Source organism: Pelophylax lessonae, assembly GCF_965119305.1.
Source record: "Pelophylax lessonae genome assembly, chromosome: 10".
Lineage (NCBI taxonomy): Eukaryota > Metazoa > Chordata > Amphibia > Anura > Ranidae > Pelophylax > Pelophylax lessonae.
The window spans coordinates 157,313,627-157,329,820 of NC_138777.1; the positions used below are offsets into that span (position 1 = coordinate 157,313,627).

General features: G+C 41.5%; 1 protein-coding gene across 1 annotated transcript in view; it reads left to right on the top strand.

Annotated features, from left to right (window-relative positions):
- Window positions 1–1,959: 1,959 nt before the first annotated feature.
- Window positions 1,960–16,194, top strand: part of LOC309564891 (serine/threonine-protein kinase D1-like) — a 165,476-nt gene continuing 151,241 nt past the window's right edge. The window contains exon 1 of the mRNA XM_082269580.1: window positions 1,960–2,174. Coding sequence (XP_082125706.1) covers window positions 2,034–2,174 — 141 coding nt within the window. The 5' untranslated portion in view covers window positions 1,960–2,033. The remainder of the gene's footprint in view (window positions 2,175–16,194) is intronic.

Genomic DNA, 16,194 nt, shown 5'->3' on the forward strand with positions numbered 1-16,194 from the left:
TTGTCCAAAGGACCGATCTTCCATCCTGCTTTATAGTCGCTGGCTTTGACGGCTTGGCTGTTGAACGCTAGGTGCTGAAGGGATAGGGGTTTATCTGAGTCAGTGATTTCTACCCTTCTAGGAAATCTACTTCTAGGAAGATCTACCATTGTACGTGGAAGACGTACATTGCGTGGTGTGAGTCTCTTGGGATTCATTCTCTCTCCTTCTCGGTGGCTTGGATCTTAACCTTTTCTTTAACTGGGGGTTGAACAGAAATTGGCCTCGAGTACCATCAAGGGCCAGGTTTTGGCTTTGGTGGTCTTCTTCCAATGACCTTTGGCCACACACTCCCTGGTGCGTACCTTTCCTCGGTGTGTCCGACATTTTGGTTTCTCTAGTGCGGGTTTCGTTTCCACCTTGGAATCTCAATTTAGTGCTTTCGGGTTCTCCAGAAGCCTCCCTTTGAGAACCCTCAGGAGATTCCCCTGCTTATGCTGTCCCAGAAGGTGGCCTTTTTGGTGGTTATAACCTCTGTGCCCAGGGTGTCGGAACTTGTGGCGTTTATCCTCTCGTTCACCTTACCTGGTGATTCACAGGGAAAAGGGTGGTTCTTCGCCCCTATGTGTTGCTCCCTGTGTCCCAGGCTGAAACATCTGAAGGAAATTGCCTTGCATGCCTTGGATGGGGTTCGGGCAACTAGGGTGTACCTGGTAGCTACGGAGTCTTTCAGGAAGTCGACTCTCTATTTGTGCTCCTGGATGGACCTCGTAAACGGTTGTCTGCTTTTTCTGTGACCATTTCCAGATGGATCAGACAGACGGTGATTCAGGCCTATTCCATCAGGGTTCAGGTTCCTCTTTTCCCTGTCAAGGTGCACTTTACTAGGGCGCTTAGTGCCTCCTGGGCTTTCCATCATCAGGCATCAGTGACGCAGGTTTGCAAGGCGGTCACCTGGTTGTCGGGGCACACTTTTACAAAGTTCTACAAAGTGGATGTGTTGGCATTTGCAAATGCCTCTTTTGGGCACAAGGTTTTGCAGGCTGCTGTTTTAAGAGCACTTGATCCTCTTTTTTTCAGGTGGGCTCCTGTTGCCTGGTTGGCCATTGTTTTTAGCCTGGGGGATTCTTTTACTGTTCCCACCCCTCATGTTTTACAGTGCTTTGGGATGTCCCAATGATTAAGAATATCAGGAGTTGTGGCTGTCAATTAACGAAAGAGAAAATTCGATTTTTGACTTATAGGAAAATGCATTTCTCTGATGTTCATTAATGGACACAGCGCCCACCCCTCTGTGGAGTTGTAATTCTCCTGACACTGCTTGTAACCAAACTCAGTGCCTATAGCAGAGAGAGGGAGTATACCCCCTTGGGACTGCCCATGGGCGTAGCCAGACTTTCTTTTTCTGCCTAGTGGCCTGCTCCTGTAGGGGGCAGTATAACCCAATGGTTAAGAATATCAGGAGCTGTGTCCGTCAATGAACAACAGAGAAATGGATTTTATGGCAAGTCAAAAATCCCATTATTTGCTGATCACAATACACCTTTTGTCCCATGCATTTTACGATTTTTTTGTTTCTTTGAAAAACAGGGCACATAGAAGACCAACATCATTCTTGATATCTGCATATTGACCCTCAGTTAAAGACAAAATGGAAGTGCTGATTTCTTCAAACCTTTATGTTCCATAAAGAATGCATATTTATATTACTTGTTACTAAGAAAAGGACTAAGGTCTCAGTCAAGATGAGAGGCAAACATTGCTACTAAAATTCTCTGCTTGGAATCGATTTGTCTGCTCAAAGTTATTTACCATAAATACAGCTAATTTTTATGATGAAAAGATTACATACATTCAAAGAATCGTTGGATTTATTTGAAGATTTCTGGATTTCTTTTCAACCACAGATTATAGCAAACAAATCCTATTCCGCTAGCTTTTGGTAAAGGTGGTTTTTTTTTTTTTTTTTTTTAAGCAAATCGTTCAAATAGGATATATATATATATATTTAAATCTTTCTATTTATCTGGAATCCTCTTTTTCGGTGTAAAAAAATGACGCTGGAGAAAGTGATACAGGGAAAAACATCAATCAGACTTCAGATCGGCCTTTGCCGTGAACTCTATCACCTTCACCCAAGTGAAGCCAGCTACAGCAATGTGAAGAAGTTAGCTGTGGATCTTGTTGAAAAGAAGGTAGGTTGTTTTTTATTTCTACAATTGTGAACAGTAAATTGATTGTTGTTGCACAATATGGGGGAGGACCTAGTTTTGATTTGAGACTTGGAAACCATATTTAAAATAAATTCCTCTCATAGGACCCTTTCATACCACCAGGCTGCGTAGCATTACAATCAGGGCCGGCCCTACCATGGGTCCCACTGGGTCCATTGGACCCAGGCAGCACATGGAGAGGGGCAGCATATTAACTTCCAAGATTTTTTTTTTTTACAGCAGTTTTGTGTGTCATCAGTTTGCGGCGTGTCTGGTGATGAGTTATGGAAGAAGATAACAGTATACATAATACTTTCCAAAGGTTATATTTATATATTTATATAAAATAATGTATGTTCGGGCCTTTTTTTGGGCGTGATGTTTTTTTTTGGGGGGGGGCAGCATTTCATTCTTGGACCCAGTTAGCACAATGTCTTGGGCTGGCCCTGATTACAATACACCTGAAAATGCATGGCAATGTGTCTACGCATTCATTTTTCCCTTTGAAGGGAAGGATATATTATAATGACACACAGTTCCTTCCTTTTTTTTTAAGCATGTCATAATAATGATCACTAATACATGAAGCAGTTCAACACTAGTTGAAATATGAGTTGTACAAACTTTCCAGATCTGACATCAGAAATTAACTCCTACAATCCATTTTTACTTAAAAAGGTCATACGGTAACCCTGCCCTTAAAGCAGACCTTGCACTAACAATCAAGGTCTTTTTACCCATTTTGCCTTAAATCCTTGACAAAAAGCTGAAAAACATAGGGAAAAAATTATTTGAATATATTTGCTTTTCCCCTGGTTTCCATCTGTGGTGCTTATGCAAGGGTAATCTAATGCTTATGCAAGGGTAATCTAATGCTTATTCCAGAAAGAGCCCAGAGAAAGGCAAGTAGTCCATATATTGAGAGAAGACACCCCCTGCACAATTATCTGTTTTGGATAGTGCAGGGAATGGTAAAAAAACAATGTTGGGTTTCTTCCTGTTTGTGTCCCATTCAGCAAAATTCACTTCTTGTTCTCGGGACACAACAGGAAGTAAGAGAAAATCTGCTCTTATACAGCTGAAGGGATGTCCTCATTTGAAGATTTGCCTGCACCTCTTGCTTGGGTGACAACTGGAAAATTTTGAAGTTCACATTTATTTTCTCTAGATCACTCTCCCCAGCAGGAATACTGGGGGCAATACAAATGTTTCTGTGCTTCCTTACTGTATCCAAAAGTCTGTGAAAAATGTAGGAACTCAAAATGTTTTGCTGTGTACTCCTTCACTTCATACACTTTGAAGAAAGTAAAAAAATCTGACTGTGTAATGCACATGACTGGATATGTGAAGGAAACACAGATCACCTACTGTCCTACTTCAACTCATTAACATTTAAAGCAGCAACTGCAAAATGCACTGAACAAAATTATAAATGCAACACTTTTGTTTTTGTCCCCTTTTTTTCAGGAGCTGAACTCAAAGATCTAAGACTTTTTTTCTATGTACACAAAAGGCCTGTTTCTCTAAAATATTGTTCACAAATCTGTCTAAATCTGTCTGTGTTAGTGAGCACTTCTCCTTTGCCGAGATAATCCCTCCCCCTCACAGGTGTGGCATATCAAGATGCTGATTAGACAGCGTGATTATTGCACAGGTGTGCCTTAGGCTGGCCACAATAAAAGGCCATTCTAAAATGTGCAGTTTTATCACACAGCACAATGCCACACGTCACAAGTTTTGAGGGAGCGTGCAATTGGCATGCTGACTGCAGGAATGTCCACCAGAGCTGTTGCCCGCGAATTGAATGTCAACTTCACTACCATAAGCCGTCTCCAAAGGTGTTTCAGAGAATTTGGCAGTACATCCAACCGGCCTCGCAACCGCAGACTACGTGTAACCACACCAGCCCAGGACCTCCACATCCAGCATCTTCACCTCCAAGATCGTCTGAGACCAGCCACTCAGACAGCTGCTGCAGCATAACCAAAGAATTTCTGCACAAACTGTCAGAAACCATCTCAGGGAAGCTCCTCTGCATGCACCTTGTCCTAATCAGGGTCGCCACCTGACTGCAGTTCGTCGTCGAGTAGGCAAATGCTCACATTCAATGGCATCTGGCACTTGAAGAGGTGTTCTCTTCACGGATGAATCCTGGTTTTCACTGTACAGGGCAGATGGAAGACAGCGTGTATGGCGTCGTGTGAGTGAGCGGTTTGCTGATGTCAATGTTGTGCATTGAGTGGCCCATTGTGGCGGTGGGGTTATGGTATGGGCAGGTGTATGTTATAGACAACGAACACGAGTGCATTATATTGATGGCATTTTGAATGCACAAAGATAAAATGAAGAGATCCTGAGGACCATTTTTGTGCCCTTCATCCACGACCATCACCTCATGTTGCAGCATAATGCACGGCTCCATGTTGCAAGGATCTGTACACAATTCCTGGAAGCTGAAAACATCCCAGTTCTTGCATGGCCAGCATACTCACCGGACATGTCACCCATTGAACATGTTTGGGATGCTCTGGATCAGTGTATACAACAGCGTGTTACAGGTCCTGCCAATATCCAGCAACTTCACACAGCCATTGAAGAGAAGTGGACCTATATTCCACAGGCCGCAATCAATAACCTAATCAACTCTATGTGAAGGAAATGTGTTGCACTGCGTGAGGCAAATGGTGGTCACACCAAATACTGACAGGTTTTCGGGCCCCCCAATATAGTGAAACTGCACATTTTAGAGTGGCCTTTTATTGTGGCCAGCCTAATGCACATCTGTGCAATAATCATGCTATCTAATCAGCATCTTTATGTGACACACCTGTGAGGTGAATGGATTATCTCGGCAAAGGAGAAGTGCTCACTAACACAGATTTAGACAGGTTTGTGAACAATATTTGAAAGAAATAGGCCTTTTGTGTACATAGAAAAAAGTCTTAGATCTTTGAGTTCAGCTCATGAAAAATGGGGGCAAAAACAAAAGTGTTGCATTTATAATTTTGTTCAGTGTAGATTGGCATTGATGAGTTAACCCACTGAGTAGGGATGGGTTCAGGTGTATTCTGATCCTAATCCCAACCCACCTGAGCATCCCACCAGGAAGCCGTCACTGCACACCGCCAAGCATAGGCAGTGAGGCATTATCCTGGCCTGCAGCTGCACATACACATGCCCTGACTAGGCTGCTCATGATTAGCAGGATGCAGTGATGGCTTCCTGGCGGGATTGCTTAGGTGGGTTGGGACTAGGATCCGAACATGCCTGAGTCCATCCATACTGCTAAGTTTAACTGCTATCTCCCAAATGGCTTCCATGTGCATCAGTGGTACAGGGGAGAGTGGGGCCAGGTTCGGACTGGAAATTTAATACCATCACTATACCAGCCCAACAGCATAACGTCATTTTTTTTTCTTGTTCATAAAAAGGAAAACCATGCATTTTAAAGCACATTTGAAGAGTGTATTATATGTAGATAAGACATATATGAAAGCACATAGGACTTTATATAATAATAATATATATATATATATATATATATATATATATATATATATATATATATATATTAGTGGGTACGGAAAGTATTCAGACCCCCTTACATGTTTCACTCTTTGTTATATTGCAGCCATTTGCTAAAATCATTTAAGTTCATTCTTCTTCCTCATGAATGTACACATAGCACCCCATACTGACAGAAAAACACAGAATTGTTGACATTGTTGCAGATTTATTAAAAAAGAAAAACTGATATATCACATGGTCCTAAGTATTCAGACCCTTTGCTGTGACACTCATATATTTAACTCGGGTGCTTTCCATTTCTTCTGATCATCCTTGAGATGGTTCTACACCTTCATTTGAGTCCAGCTGTGTTTAATTATACTGATTGGACTTGATTAGGAAAGCCACACACCTTTCTATATAAGACCTTCCAGATCACAATGCATGTCAGAGCAAATGAGAATCATGAGGTCAAAGGAACTGCCTGAAGAGCTCAGAGACAGAATTGTGGCAAGGCACAGATCTGGCCAAGGTTACAAAAAGATTTCTGCTGCACTTAAGGTTCCTAAGAGCACAGTGGCCTCCATAATCCTCAAATGGAAGACGTTTGGGACGACCAGAACCCTTCCTAGAGCTGGCCGTCCGGCCAAACTGAGCTATCGGGGGAGAAGAGCCTTGGTGAGAGAGGTAAAGAAGAACCCAAAGATCACTGTGGCTGAGCTCCAGAGATGCAGTCAGGAGATGGGAGAAAGTTGTAGAAAGTCAACCATCACTGCAGCCCTCCACCAGTCGGGGCTGAAGGTGTAGAACCGTCTCAAGGATGATCAGAAGAAATGGAAAGCACCTGAGTTAAATATGAGTGTCACAGCAAAGGGTCTGAATACTTAGGACCATGTGATATTTCAGTTTTTCTTTTTTAATAAATCTGCAACAATGTCAACAATTCTGTGTTTTTCTGTCAGTATGGGGTGCTATGTGTACATTCATGAGGAAGAAGAATGAACTTAAATGATTTTAGCAAATGGCTGCAATATAACAAAGAGTGAAAAATTTAAGGGGGTCTGAATACTTTCCGTACCCACTGTATACACACACAGTACAGTATCTCACAAAAGTGAGTACACCCCTCGCATTTTTGTAAATATTTTATTATATCTTTTTCATGTGACAACACTAAAGAAATAACACTTTGTTACAATGTAAAGTAGTGAGTGTATAGCTTGCATAACAGTGTAAATTTGCTGTCCTCTCAAAATAGTGCAACACACAGCCATTAATATTTAAACCGCTGGCAACAAAAGTGAGTACACCCTTAAGAAAAAATGTCCAAATTGGGCCCAATTAGCCATTTTACCTCCCCGGTGTCATGTGACTCATTAGTGTTACAAGGTCACAGGTGTGAATGGGGAGCAGGTGTGTTAAATTTGGTTTTATCACTCTCTCGTACTGGTCACTGGAAGTTCAACATGGCAGCTCATGGGAAAGAACTATTTGAGAATCTGATAAAAAGAATTGTTGCTCTACAAAAAGATGGCCTAGGCTATAAGAAGATTGCCAAGACCCTGAAACTGAGCTGCAGCATGGTGGCCAAGACCAAACAGTGGTTTATCAGGACACTTCCCACTCAGAACAGGCCTCGTCATGGTCAACCAAAGAAATTGAGTGCACGTGCTCAGCGTCATATCCGGAGGTTGTTTTTGGGAAATAGATGTATGAGTGCTGCCAGCATTGCTGCAGAGGTTGAAGGGGTGAGGGGTCAGCCTGTCAGTGCTCAGACCATACGCTGCACACTGCATCAAATTGGTCTGCATGGCTGTCATCCCAGAAGGAAGCCTCTTCTAAAGATGATGCACAAGAAAGCCAGCAAACAGTTTGCTGAAGACAAGCAGACTAACGACATGGATTACTGGAACCATGTCCTGTGGTCTGATGAGACCAAGATAAACTTATTTGGTTCAGATGGTGTCAAGCATGTGTGGCAGGCTGGCAGCAACCAGGTGAGGAGTACAAAGTACAAAAGTGTGTCTTGCCTACGGTCAAGCATGGTGGTGGGGTGTAATGGTCTGGGGCTGCATGAGTGCTGCCAGCTCTGGGGAGCTGCAGTTCATTGAGGGAACCATGAATGCCAACATGTACTGTGACATACTGAAGCAGAGCATGATCCTCTTCCTTCGGAGACTTGTGACAACAGTGATCTCTAGACTTGATCGGCTTCACACTCCATGCAATATGCGTTGCTGCATCCTGCATTAATCTTGTATCCTGATCAAGCGTCTATTTTGGTGAGTTTCCTTGTTGTGTGAAGATTCCTCCCAATTCAGGTGTTTCTCTTTGCTATATATATGCTGATTAATTAGCTGCTTTCTGGTAAGCAGTCACCTGTTTTATGTGTGGACACCTGGGGTTGCATGCAGCACCGCGTATTGCATGGAGTGTGAAGCTGATCAAGTCTAGAGATCACTGTTGTCACAAGATTTAATTGAATAAGGTCTTCAAGACTGTCTTATTAAATAGAACCTATTTTCTTTTTTCTTTTTTTTTTTGCACGTTTCCTGAATTTAGATCCTTTTTAATATTATTATTATTATTATATGCACTGATGCACAAACACTTTAGCACTCAGCACTTTCTTTTTGTACTTTTGCACTGTCTGAACACTGATGCGATGCCATATATATATTTTTTTTTATTTTTTTTTCACTGTAATTGTATGTTCTTGCATTCCCTACTGTTTTTTTAATTACATAGTACAGGAGATGCAGAGGTTGCTGGCATGGTGCAGGAGAGGCAGAGGCTGCTGGCATGGTGCAGGAGAGGCAGAGGCTGCTGGCATGGTGCAGGAGAGGCAGAGGCTGCTGGCATGGTACAAGATATGCAGAGGCTGCTGGCATGGTACAGGAGAGGCAAAGGCTAAGAGCATGGTACAGGAGAGGCAGAGGCTGCGGGCATGGTACAGGAGAGGCAGAGGCTGCGGAGGGGTCTTGCTTACCAATCGGTGAGGCGCCTTACATTTAAAAATGGCGCTGCCCAGCGCCATCATGTCACTGCGCATGCGCCATCTGCCTGAGAATGGCTGAGCGTGTACGGGCTTCCCCAAGCAACATCGCATGCATAGTTGACATGTCAGGTCGGCCGCAGACATTTTTTTATGGGTGCTGCTGTCCTTCAAGCAGCCCCAGGGCAGGGGGACTTGCCGGCCTACTGAGAAATTTCCGGGTATCCCAGTAGACTGGTCCGGCCCTGAGTGGGGCCATTTGTAAAGTGTATAGAGAATGGTAAGACATTTGTATTATATAGTATATAATAGTATAGTCTTTACAAAATTAAATTATGGCAGATTATAAAGGTCACTTTACAAAGCATATACTGTATAGAATATTCATTTAGATTCTATTTACAGAATGGGGTAAAAGCCTAAAGTGAATATAAGCATTAGCACTATACATTATAAATTTTTATCTACAAATGCCAAGAGATAAGGACCCCATGCTCCCTGGATGTTTTGCGAACGCTCCTAGCATCCGTTCCACCTGGCAAATGCCCCTATGAGCAGCAGAAAAAAAATGTTGTGTGTATGAGGCCTAAAAGAAGGTGGGTTTAAAAATGCATGCGCAAACACAGGCCAGAGGAGTTGAAAAAGTGCTGTGGAAACCAACTGCCTGTTTACTGGATGCCATTGGCATAACTATAGCTATAGCAGCCTGCATGACTGCAATGGGGACTGAGAACGGTGTGGGGCCCCAGCTCGAATGCCATTGAGGCAAATGAAATGTTTTAAAATAAATCTGTTCATATGTGAAAGATATTTCAGATCTACTGTATTGTACTAACAGGGGTTGAAGTGATAGCAGTTATCACTGACCCCCTGTGAAGTCTTCACTGAATAAGAGATGACATCAGACAGGCAGGGAATATTTTAGTTTTTTTTTTTTCTATTTTATTAATTATTTTTTTTTTTTTAATTTGGTGCACAAGCAGAATTTGTTTAGCTACTGTAAAGACTGTTGGCCATCTTAGCCATACAGGTCAGACTTCTCACCATCTGTATTTAAATTGAATGCCTTTAGAGCTTCTGGTGCACAACTCTTGAAATTAAAGTTTTATATGTGGCTTGCTTTTTTTTCTACCTAAAATGAAGGTAGGATGTTGGGCCCCTTTCACAAGGGCGGTTCACCCGACAGACTCCATTTTGCTCAGCGGAGATCGATCTGCCGATTCCCCCCTGAGCGGGTGAATGACAGATCCGACTCTGCTCTGTGTGCAGAGGCGGAGCTGTCAGAGCCCGGCTCTCCTCTATGGGGGATCGGACGATAATGGACCACCTGTCCGTTTTCATCCCATCTTATCAGATTCTCCAGATGGATGGAAAATGGGATTTCATGGACAGGGACCGGATTGGATCGGATAGCAGCAGGTGTCAGCGGAGATGTCTCCGCTGACATCAGCTGCTCCATAGGGCTGCATGATGTATCCGATCCGGTCCGCCTGAAAAACTGTCAGGCGGACCGAATCGGAAAGCCCGTGTGAAAGGGGCCTTATAGTTATCTGCTCTGTGCAAGGATATTGCATTAATCTGTCCTGTGAGAGCATGAAGAGAGACCAGCACTGCTGCAGATGGGAACAGCGCTGGATAAATGTAGGACTCAGGAAGTATTTAGGGAAGAAAGGGGAAACAAACAGATGATAAAAGTTTTTTTTTTTTTTTTTTTTTTCTTTTACCCTAATGCAAGTAATGCATTACGATAAAAACCTTTTAAATTTAGAACCAGTTTAAACCTGTATACCTAACGCAGTCTTCCTGAAGCTGTAAAAAAAAAAAAATCCCAGTGTGTCTTTTTAGCTAAAAACTAACAAGGCAGCTGAGGTTTCTATTTCTGCAAAAAAAAAAAAAAAAGCCACAGTATAAATAGGGTTGTATTTTGGTTTATAGATCTTCTTCTTCTTCTTCTTCTTCTTCTTCTTCTTTTTTTTTTTTTTTTCATTAACTGACTGAGACCACCTCTTTCTGCACTTGCTTGCTGTAGTGGTGGAAGGGGTGAGAGAGCTTTTAATTAACACCAAGGCCTTTAGATCTTTTACCCCTAAAAAAAGATCAGATGATGTTAAATAAAGACCTATGAGACACTGAGAACATAGTAGTTATCTTAATAAATAAAGTGGAACTCAAGCAATTTTTTTGTGAACCTCTGTCCAGTGTCTGTGTACCACGGGGGATATTTCCCTTCCCAGAGACGCAACAGTAAGTAAGTATAAATTTCCCCAAAATAAGTTGGATATCACCAGAAAATCTGCACATGTTAGAAGATTTCCCATGCACCCCTGTTTTAGCAATAATTGGATTTCCTAGTACTTTTTCTTTTTATATCCATTTTTGCCAGGACAAACAATAAGGTTAGATATCCCCTATTAGTACACAGGTGAATTTCCAAAAAAAAAAAAAAAACCTAACAAAGATTCTTTCACTTTGTTACTCTTGGAAAAACTAAAATGTAATGTTCAAAGGCAGTTCCCTTTAAATCTGCCCCTTCCTCCCTGCCCACTTATATCCATAGCATTGGTATCTATTAATGACTTGACTATATTGTCAGTATATTCAAGATATTGTTTTTTTTTTTTTGTGACAATCAATGTATTACAGATTTTCTTACTGTGAAAGGATAATGTAAGTTATGAAGACTTGTCATCTCATGCTAGCACTTTAGAAAAACCCACATACAGAAGGTTACTGGAACCTGCTATGCATGTTTCAGTGGTAATGAGTGAAACAAAAAACATAAATAGTTTGCAGCTACTGTACGGTGTGGGACACTTTTTTCTTTTTTTTCTCCTCACCTCTCTACATACTATAAGACACAGTTCAGAGTAAAACACAGTTAAACATGGCCTTGACAGCGGTGTCTTCATGGAATTAACTAGGACTTTAACCACCAATGTATTGTCCAGCACTTGTTTATGTTCATTTTATAAGTGGCAGCCTTTAGTGAAGAACTTCAGGAAATAAAAAATGTTTAGCCACTTCAAGTCCAGTCACTTTCACCCCCTTTTTAATCAAGACCACTTTCACAGTTTGAATGATAGTTGCTGAATAAGTCACAGCCCTTAGCGCCGACGTAACGCGTACAGGGGGGCGGAGCCGTGCTGCGGACATCACTCCCTTTCCTCTCTCGCTTGGAGACTTGTTTGTTTGCCTTGCCTGACTCCATTGAGTGTATTGTGAGTAACCCTTTCTTCAAATAAACATTTGCTGATTGATTTATAGACAGAGAGCACTAGATTGTGTTTGCTTTCTGTCCTCATATTCATCCGGTTTTATGGATTTATGGGCTTCATGATCCTGGACTCGCCTAAGATAACGTTTTGCTGGCTTTATATCACCCCTGCAGGGGACTGCTGTTTCTGACCCTGGGTGGCTCCTGGGTCAGATACTGAGGTGAGAGGCTTGTATATCTGGTGGCGGATCCTTATAATCACGGAGGTGTCTTTTGGAATGAATTGATCACAGCACTATTATTTGTTTTTACACATGGACTTTATAATACTTACCCTAAGGGGCTTATCTAGATGACAGGTACTCGGGTACTCTAATGGGCTGGAGACAGGTACTCGGTTACTTTGAGTACCTGTCATCGGAGTGCCCGAGTACCTGTCATCAGAGTACCTGAGTACCTGTCAGCAGAGTACCTGTCTCCAGCCCAGAGTGCCTGAGTACCTATCTGCACCCCCATCAGATTACCCGAGTACCTGTCTCTAGCCCATCAGAATACCCAAGTACCTCTCTGAAGCTCATCAGAGTACCCGAGTACCTTTCTGAAGCCGATCAGTGTACCTGAGTACCTATCTGCAGACCACGCCTCTTAGATTATGTGTTGGGGTGTTTGCTTTCCAAAATGGGGTCATTTTGTGGGGGTTTCCATTGTCCTGGGGTTCCAGGGCCTTCAAAAGTGTGATTGGTTGTAATGAAATTATATGTGTAATTTATGCTCCTAGAACACCTTACGGTGTTCCTTGCATGTTGGGCCTCTGTATGTGGCTATGCTGTGACAAAGTCCCACATATGTGGTATCGCTATACTCAGGAGGAGTAGTAGAATGTATTTTGGGGTGTCATTTTTGCTATGTACATGCTATGTGTTAGAAATATCCTATAAATTGACAACTTTGTGTAAAAAAAAAAAAAATGTGTTTTCATTTTCTTTCCACATTTTCCAAAAACTTGTGGAAAAAAATGACATGTTCAAAAGACTCATTATGCCTCATAGAATATACATTGAGGTGTTTGCTTTCCAAAATGGGGTCATTTTGAGGGTAATTCTATTGTCCTGGTGTTCCAGGACCTTCAAAAGTGTGATAGGTCGTTAGGAAATTATATGTATAATTTATGCTCCTAGAACACCTGACGGTGCTCCCTGCATGTTGGGCCTCTGTATGTGGCCAGGCTGTGTAAAAGTCTTACATATGTGGTATCACCATACTCAGGCAGAATGTATTTTGGGGTGTAATTGCAAGTATTCATATACTGTGTTAGAAATAACTTGTAATTATGACAATTTTGTGTAAAAAAAAAAATATATATTATTTCTTCATTTTCCCAAGAATTTTGGGAAAAAATTACAACTTCAAAAAACTCACCATGCCTCTTACTAAATACCATGGAATGTCTACTTTCCAAAAAGGGGTCATTTGGGGGGTATTTGTACTGTTCTGACATTTCAGGGGCTAAAGAAATGAGATAGGTCGTCGGTACATCAGGTGTGATCAATTTTAAATGATTGGCACCATAGCTTGTAGACTCTATAACTTTCACACAGACTAAATAATAACCACTAATTTGGGTTATTTTTACCAAAGATATATAGAAGTATAAATTTTGGCCCAAATTTCTAAAAAAAAAAAATTACTTATTTGCAAAATTTTATAATAGAAACTAAAACAAAAATTTTTTTTTTTTTTTCTAATTTTCGCTCTTTTTTCACTTATATCGCAAAAAATAAAAAAAACAGTAGTGATTAAATACTACCAAAAGACAGCTCTATTTGTTTGAAAAAAATTGTAAAAATTTGATTGGGTACAGCGTTGCATGACTGAGTAATTGTCATTCAAAGTGTGAGAGCGCACACTTTGTGTGTAACTGCTCTGTATGGAAGTGGTTAAAGGGAGACAGATATACTTATAACAGATGGGGCAACGGCAACCATTTAAAAAGTTAATTATATTAGGTGTCAATAAAAGATACATATATTACACACACACACTTGGAGTCCATTCGTCATTAAAATGATTCTACTTTATAAAATAAGTTTAAAATTACACTGAAGATTAAAAAGGAAGAAAAACAATCTGTTCCCACTGTGAACACATATATGATGTTCACCTTAATTACAGATAAGATCAAAAAGTGTAACCAAAAATAAAACAAAGTGAAACCCAGTTTAACCACTTTACCACCGGAGGATTTTCCTGCTAAAAGACCAGGGGTTATTTTGCGATTTTTTTTTTTACTGCGTGACTTTAACGGACAATCGCGCGGTCGTGCGACGCTGTACCTAAACGAATTTCACGTCCTTTTTTTCCCACAAACAGAGCTTTCTTTTGGTGGTATTTGATCACCTGTGCGATTTTTTGATCACGCGCTATAAACAAAAAAAGAGCGTAATTTTTGCAAAAACAACAATATTTTTCACTTTTTTTTATATGAAATTCCCCCAAAAAAAAATGTAAAAATCAAAATTTTTTAAAATTTTCGGCCAATTTGTTTTACGCTACCTATGTTTGGTAAAAAAAATCGCAAAAAGCGTATTTTGATTGGTTTGCGCAAAAGTTATCGCGTTTACTAACAAAGGGAAAGATTTTTGTCATTTTTGGTGTTTTTTTTTTTAACGAGTAATGGCGGCGATCTGCGATTTTTTTTGCGGTACTGCGACATTGCGGCGGACAGATCGGACCCTTGACTGACATTTTTGACACTTTTGGGGGTACCAGTGACATTACTGCAGTAATCAGTGCTATATATATGCACTGTTACTGCAAAAATGACACTGGCAGGGAAGGGGTTAACAGTATTGGACAGGGAGGGGTTAAGTGTGTCCTAGGGGCGTGATTCTAACTGTGTAGGGACAGGTCTACTAGTGTAAAAACAAAGATCAACAGTTCTACATAGTAGAACTGTTTGATCTTCACTTTTACACAGGGAGAACTGACAGGTGGCTTGTTTACACAAGCCGCTCTGTCTTTCTCCCGCTGTAGCGGCGATCGTAGTGTGACCGGCGGACATCGGGTCCGCCAGTCACACTCCCGCACTCCTCCGTGAACGAGCCGAGGCGGGCGCGCGCCTCGGCGGGCGCGCGCCCGCCCGCTATTGGCTCTGGAAGGAGTGACAGGCGAGCGACGTAGACCTACGTCACTCTGCCTGGCCGGGGCCGACTGCCGCAGTAAATATACTGTGCGCAGTCGGCAAGCGGTTAAGGCCTACCCTTCCAAGTTGCCACCGTGAATAGTATTACTACCAATGTGGCTGTGACCATGGGCACAAATAAAAGGGAGGTTTTTATTTATTTTTTTGTTTTTTTTCAGAAGTTATTTAAAACATGACAGTAACATTATATTAACCGCTTGCTAACCAGCCACCGTAGTCTTACTGCAGCAGGTCAGCTCTGTCCCACAAAACGATGTACCTGTACATCGCTTCGCGGGATGGCTAGCGGGCGCACCCATTCGCCACAGTGGAAGCTAATCCCCAGGTCAGGCGGCTGTCCCCGATCGCTCCCCGTGGAGACAGAACAGTGGTCTGCCATTGTAAACACGGCAGACCGCTGTTCAGTCAGTTATGAACACAGGGATCCTGTGTTCCTCTTATTTAGGAACACAGGTCTCTGTGTTCATGCAGCAAGCCCATCCCCCCCACAGCTAGAAAGCACCCCCTAGGGACACATTTAACCCTTTGATCACCCCTGGTGTTAACCCCTTCCCTGCCAGTGTCATTAGTACAGTAACAGTGCACATTTTTAGCACTGATTACTGTAGTAGTGTCACTGTTCCCCCTAAAAGTGTCAAATGTCAGGTGTCCAATCTGTCCGTCGCAATGTCGCAGTCCCGCTAAAAATCGATAATCACTGCCATTACTAGTGAAAAAATAAATAAATAAAAATTACATAAATCTTTCCCCTAGTTTGTAGACGCGATAACTTTACGCAAACCAATCAATATACACTTATTGGGATTTGTTTTACCAAAAATATGTAGCAGAATACAAATTGGCCTAAAATGATGAAAAAAATGTGATTTCTAATTCTTTTTATTTTTTATTGGGAACGTTACATAGCAGAAAGTAAAAAAAAAAAATATATATATATATATATATATATATATATATATATATATATATATATATAATTATTTCTTTTTCTCAGAATGGTCATTCTTTTTTGTTTTATAGCGTTAACAATTAAAATCGCACAGGTGATCAAATACCACCAAAAGGAAGCTCTATTTGTAGGGAA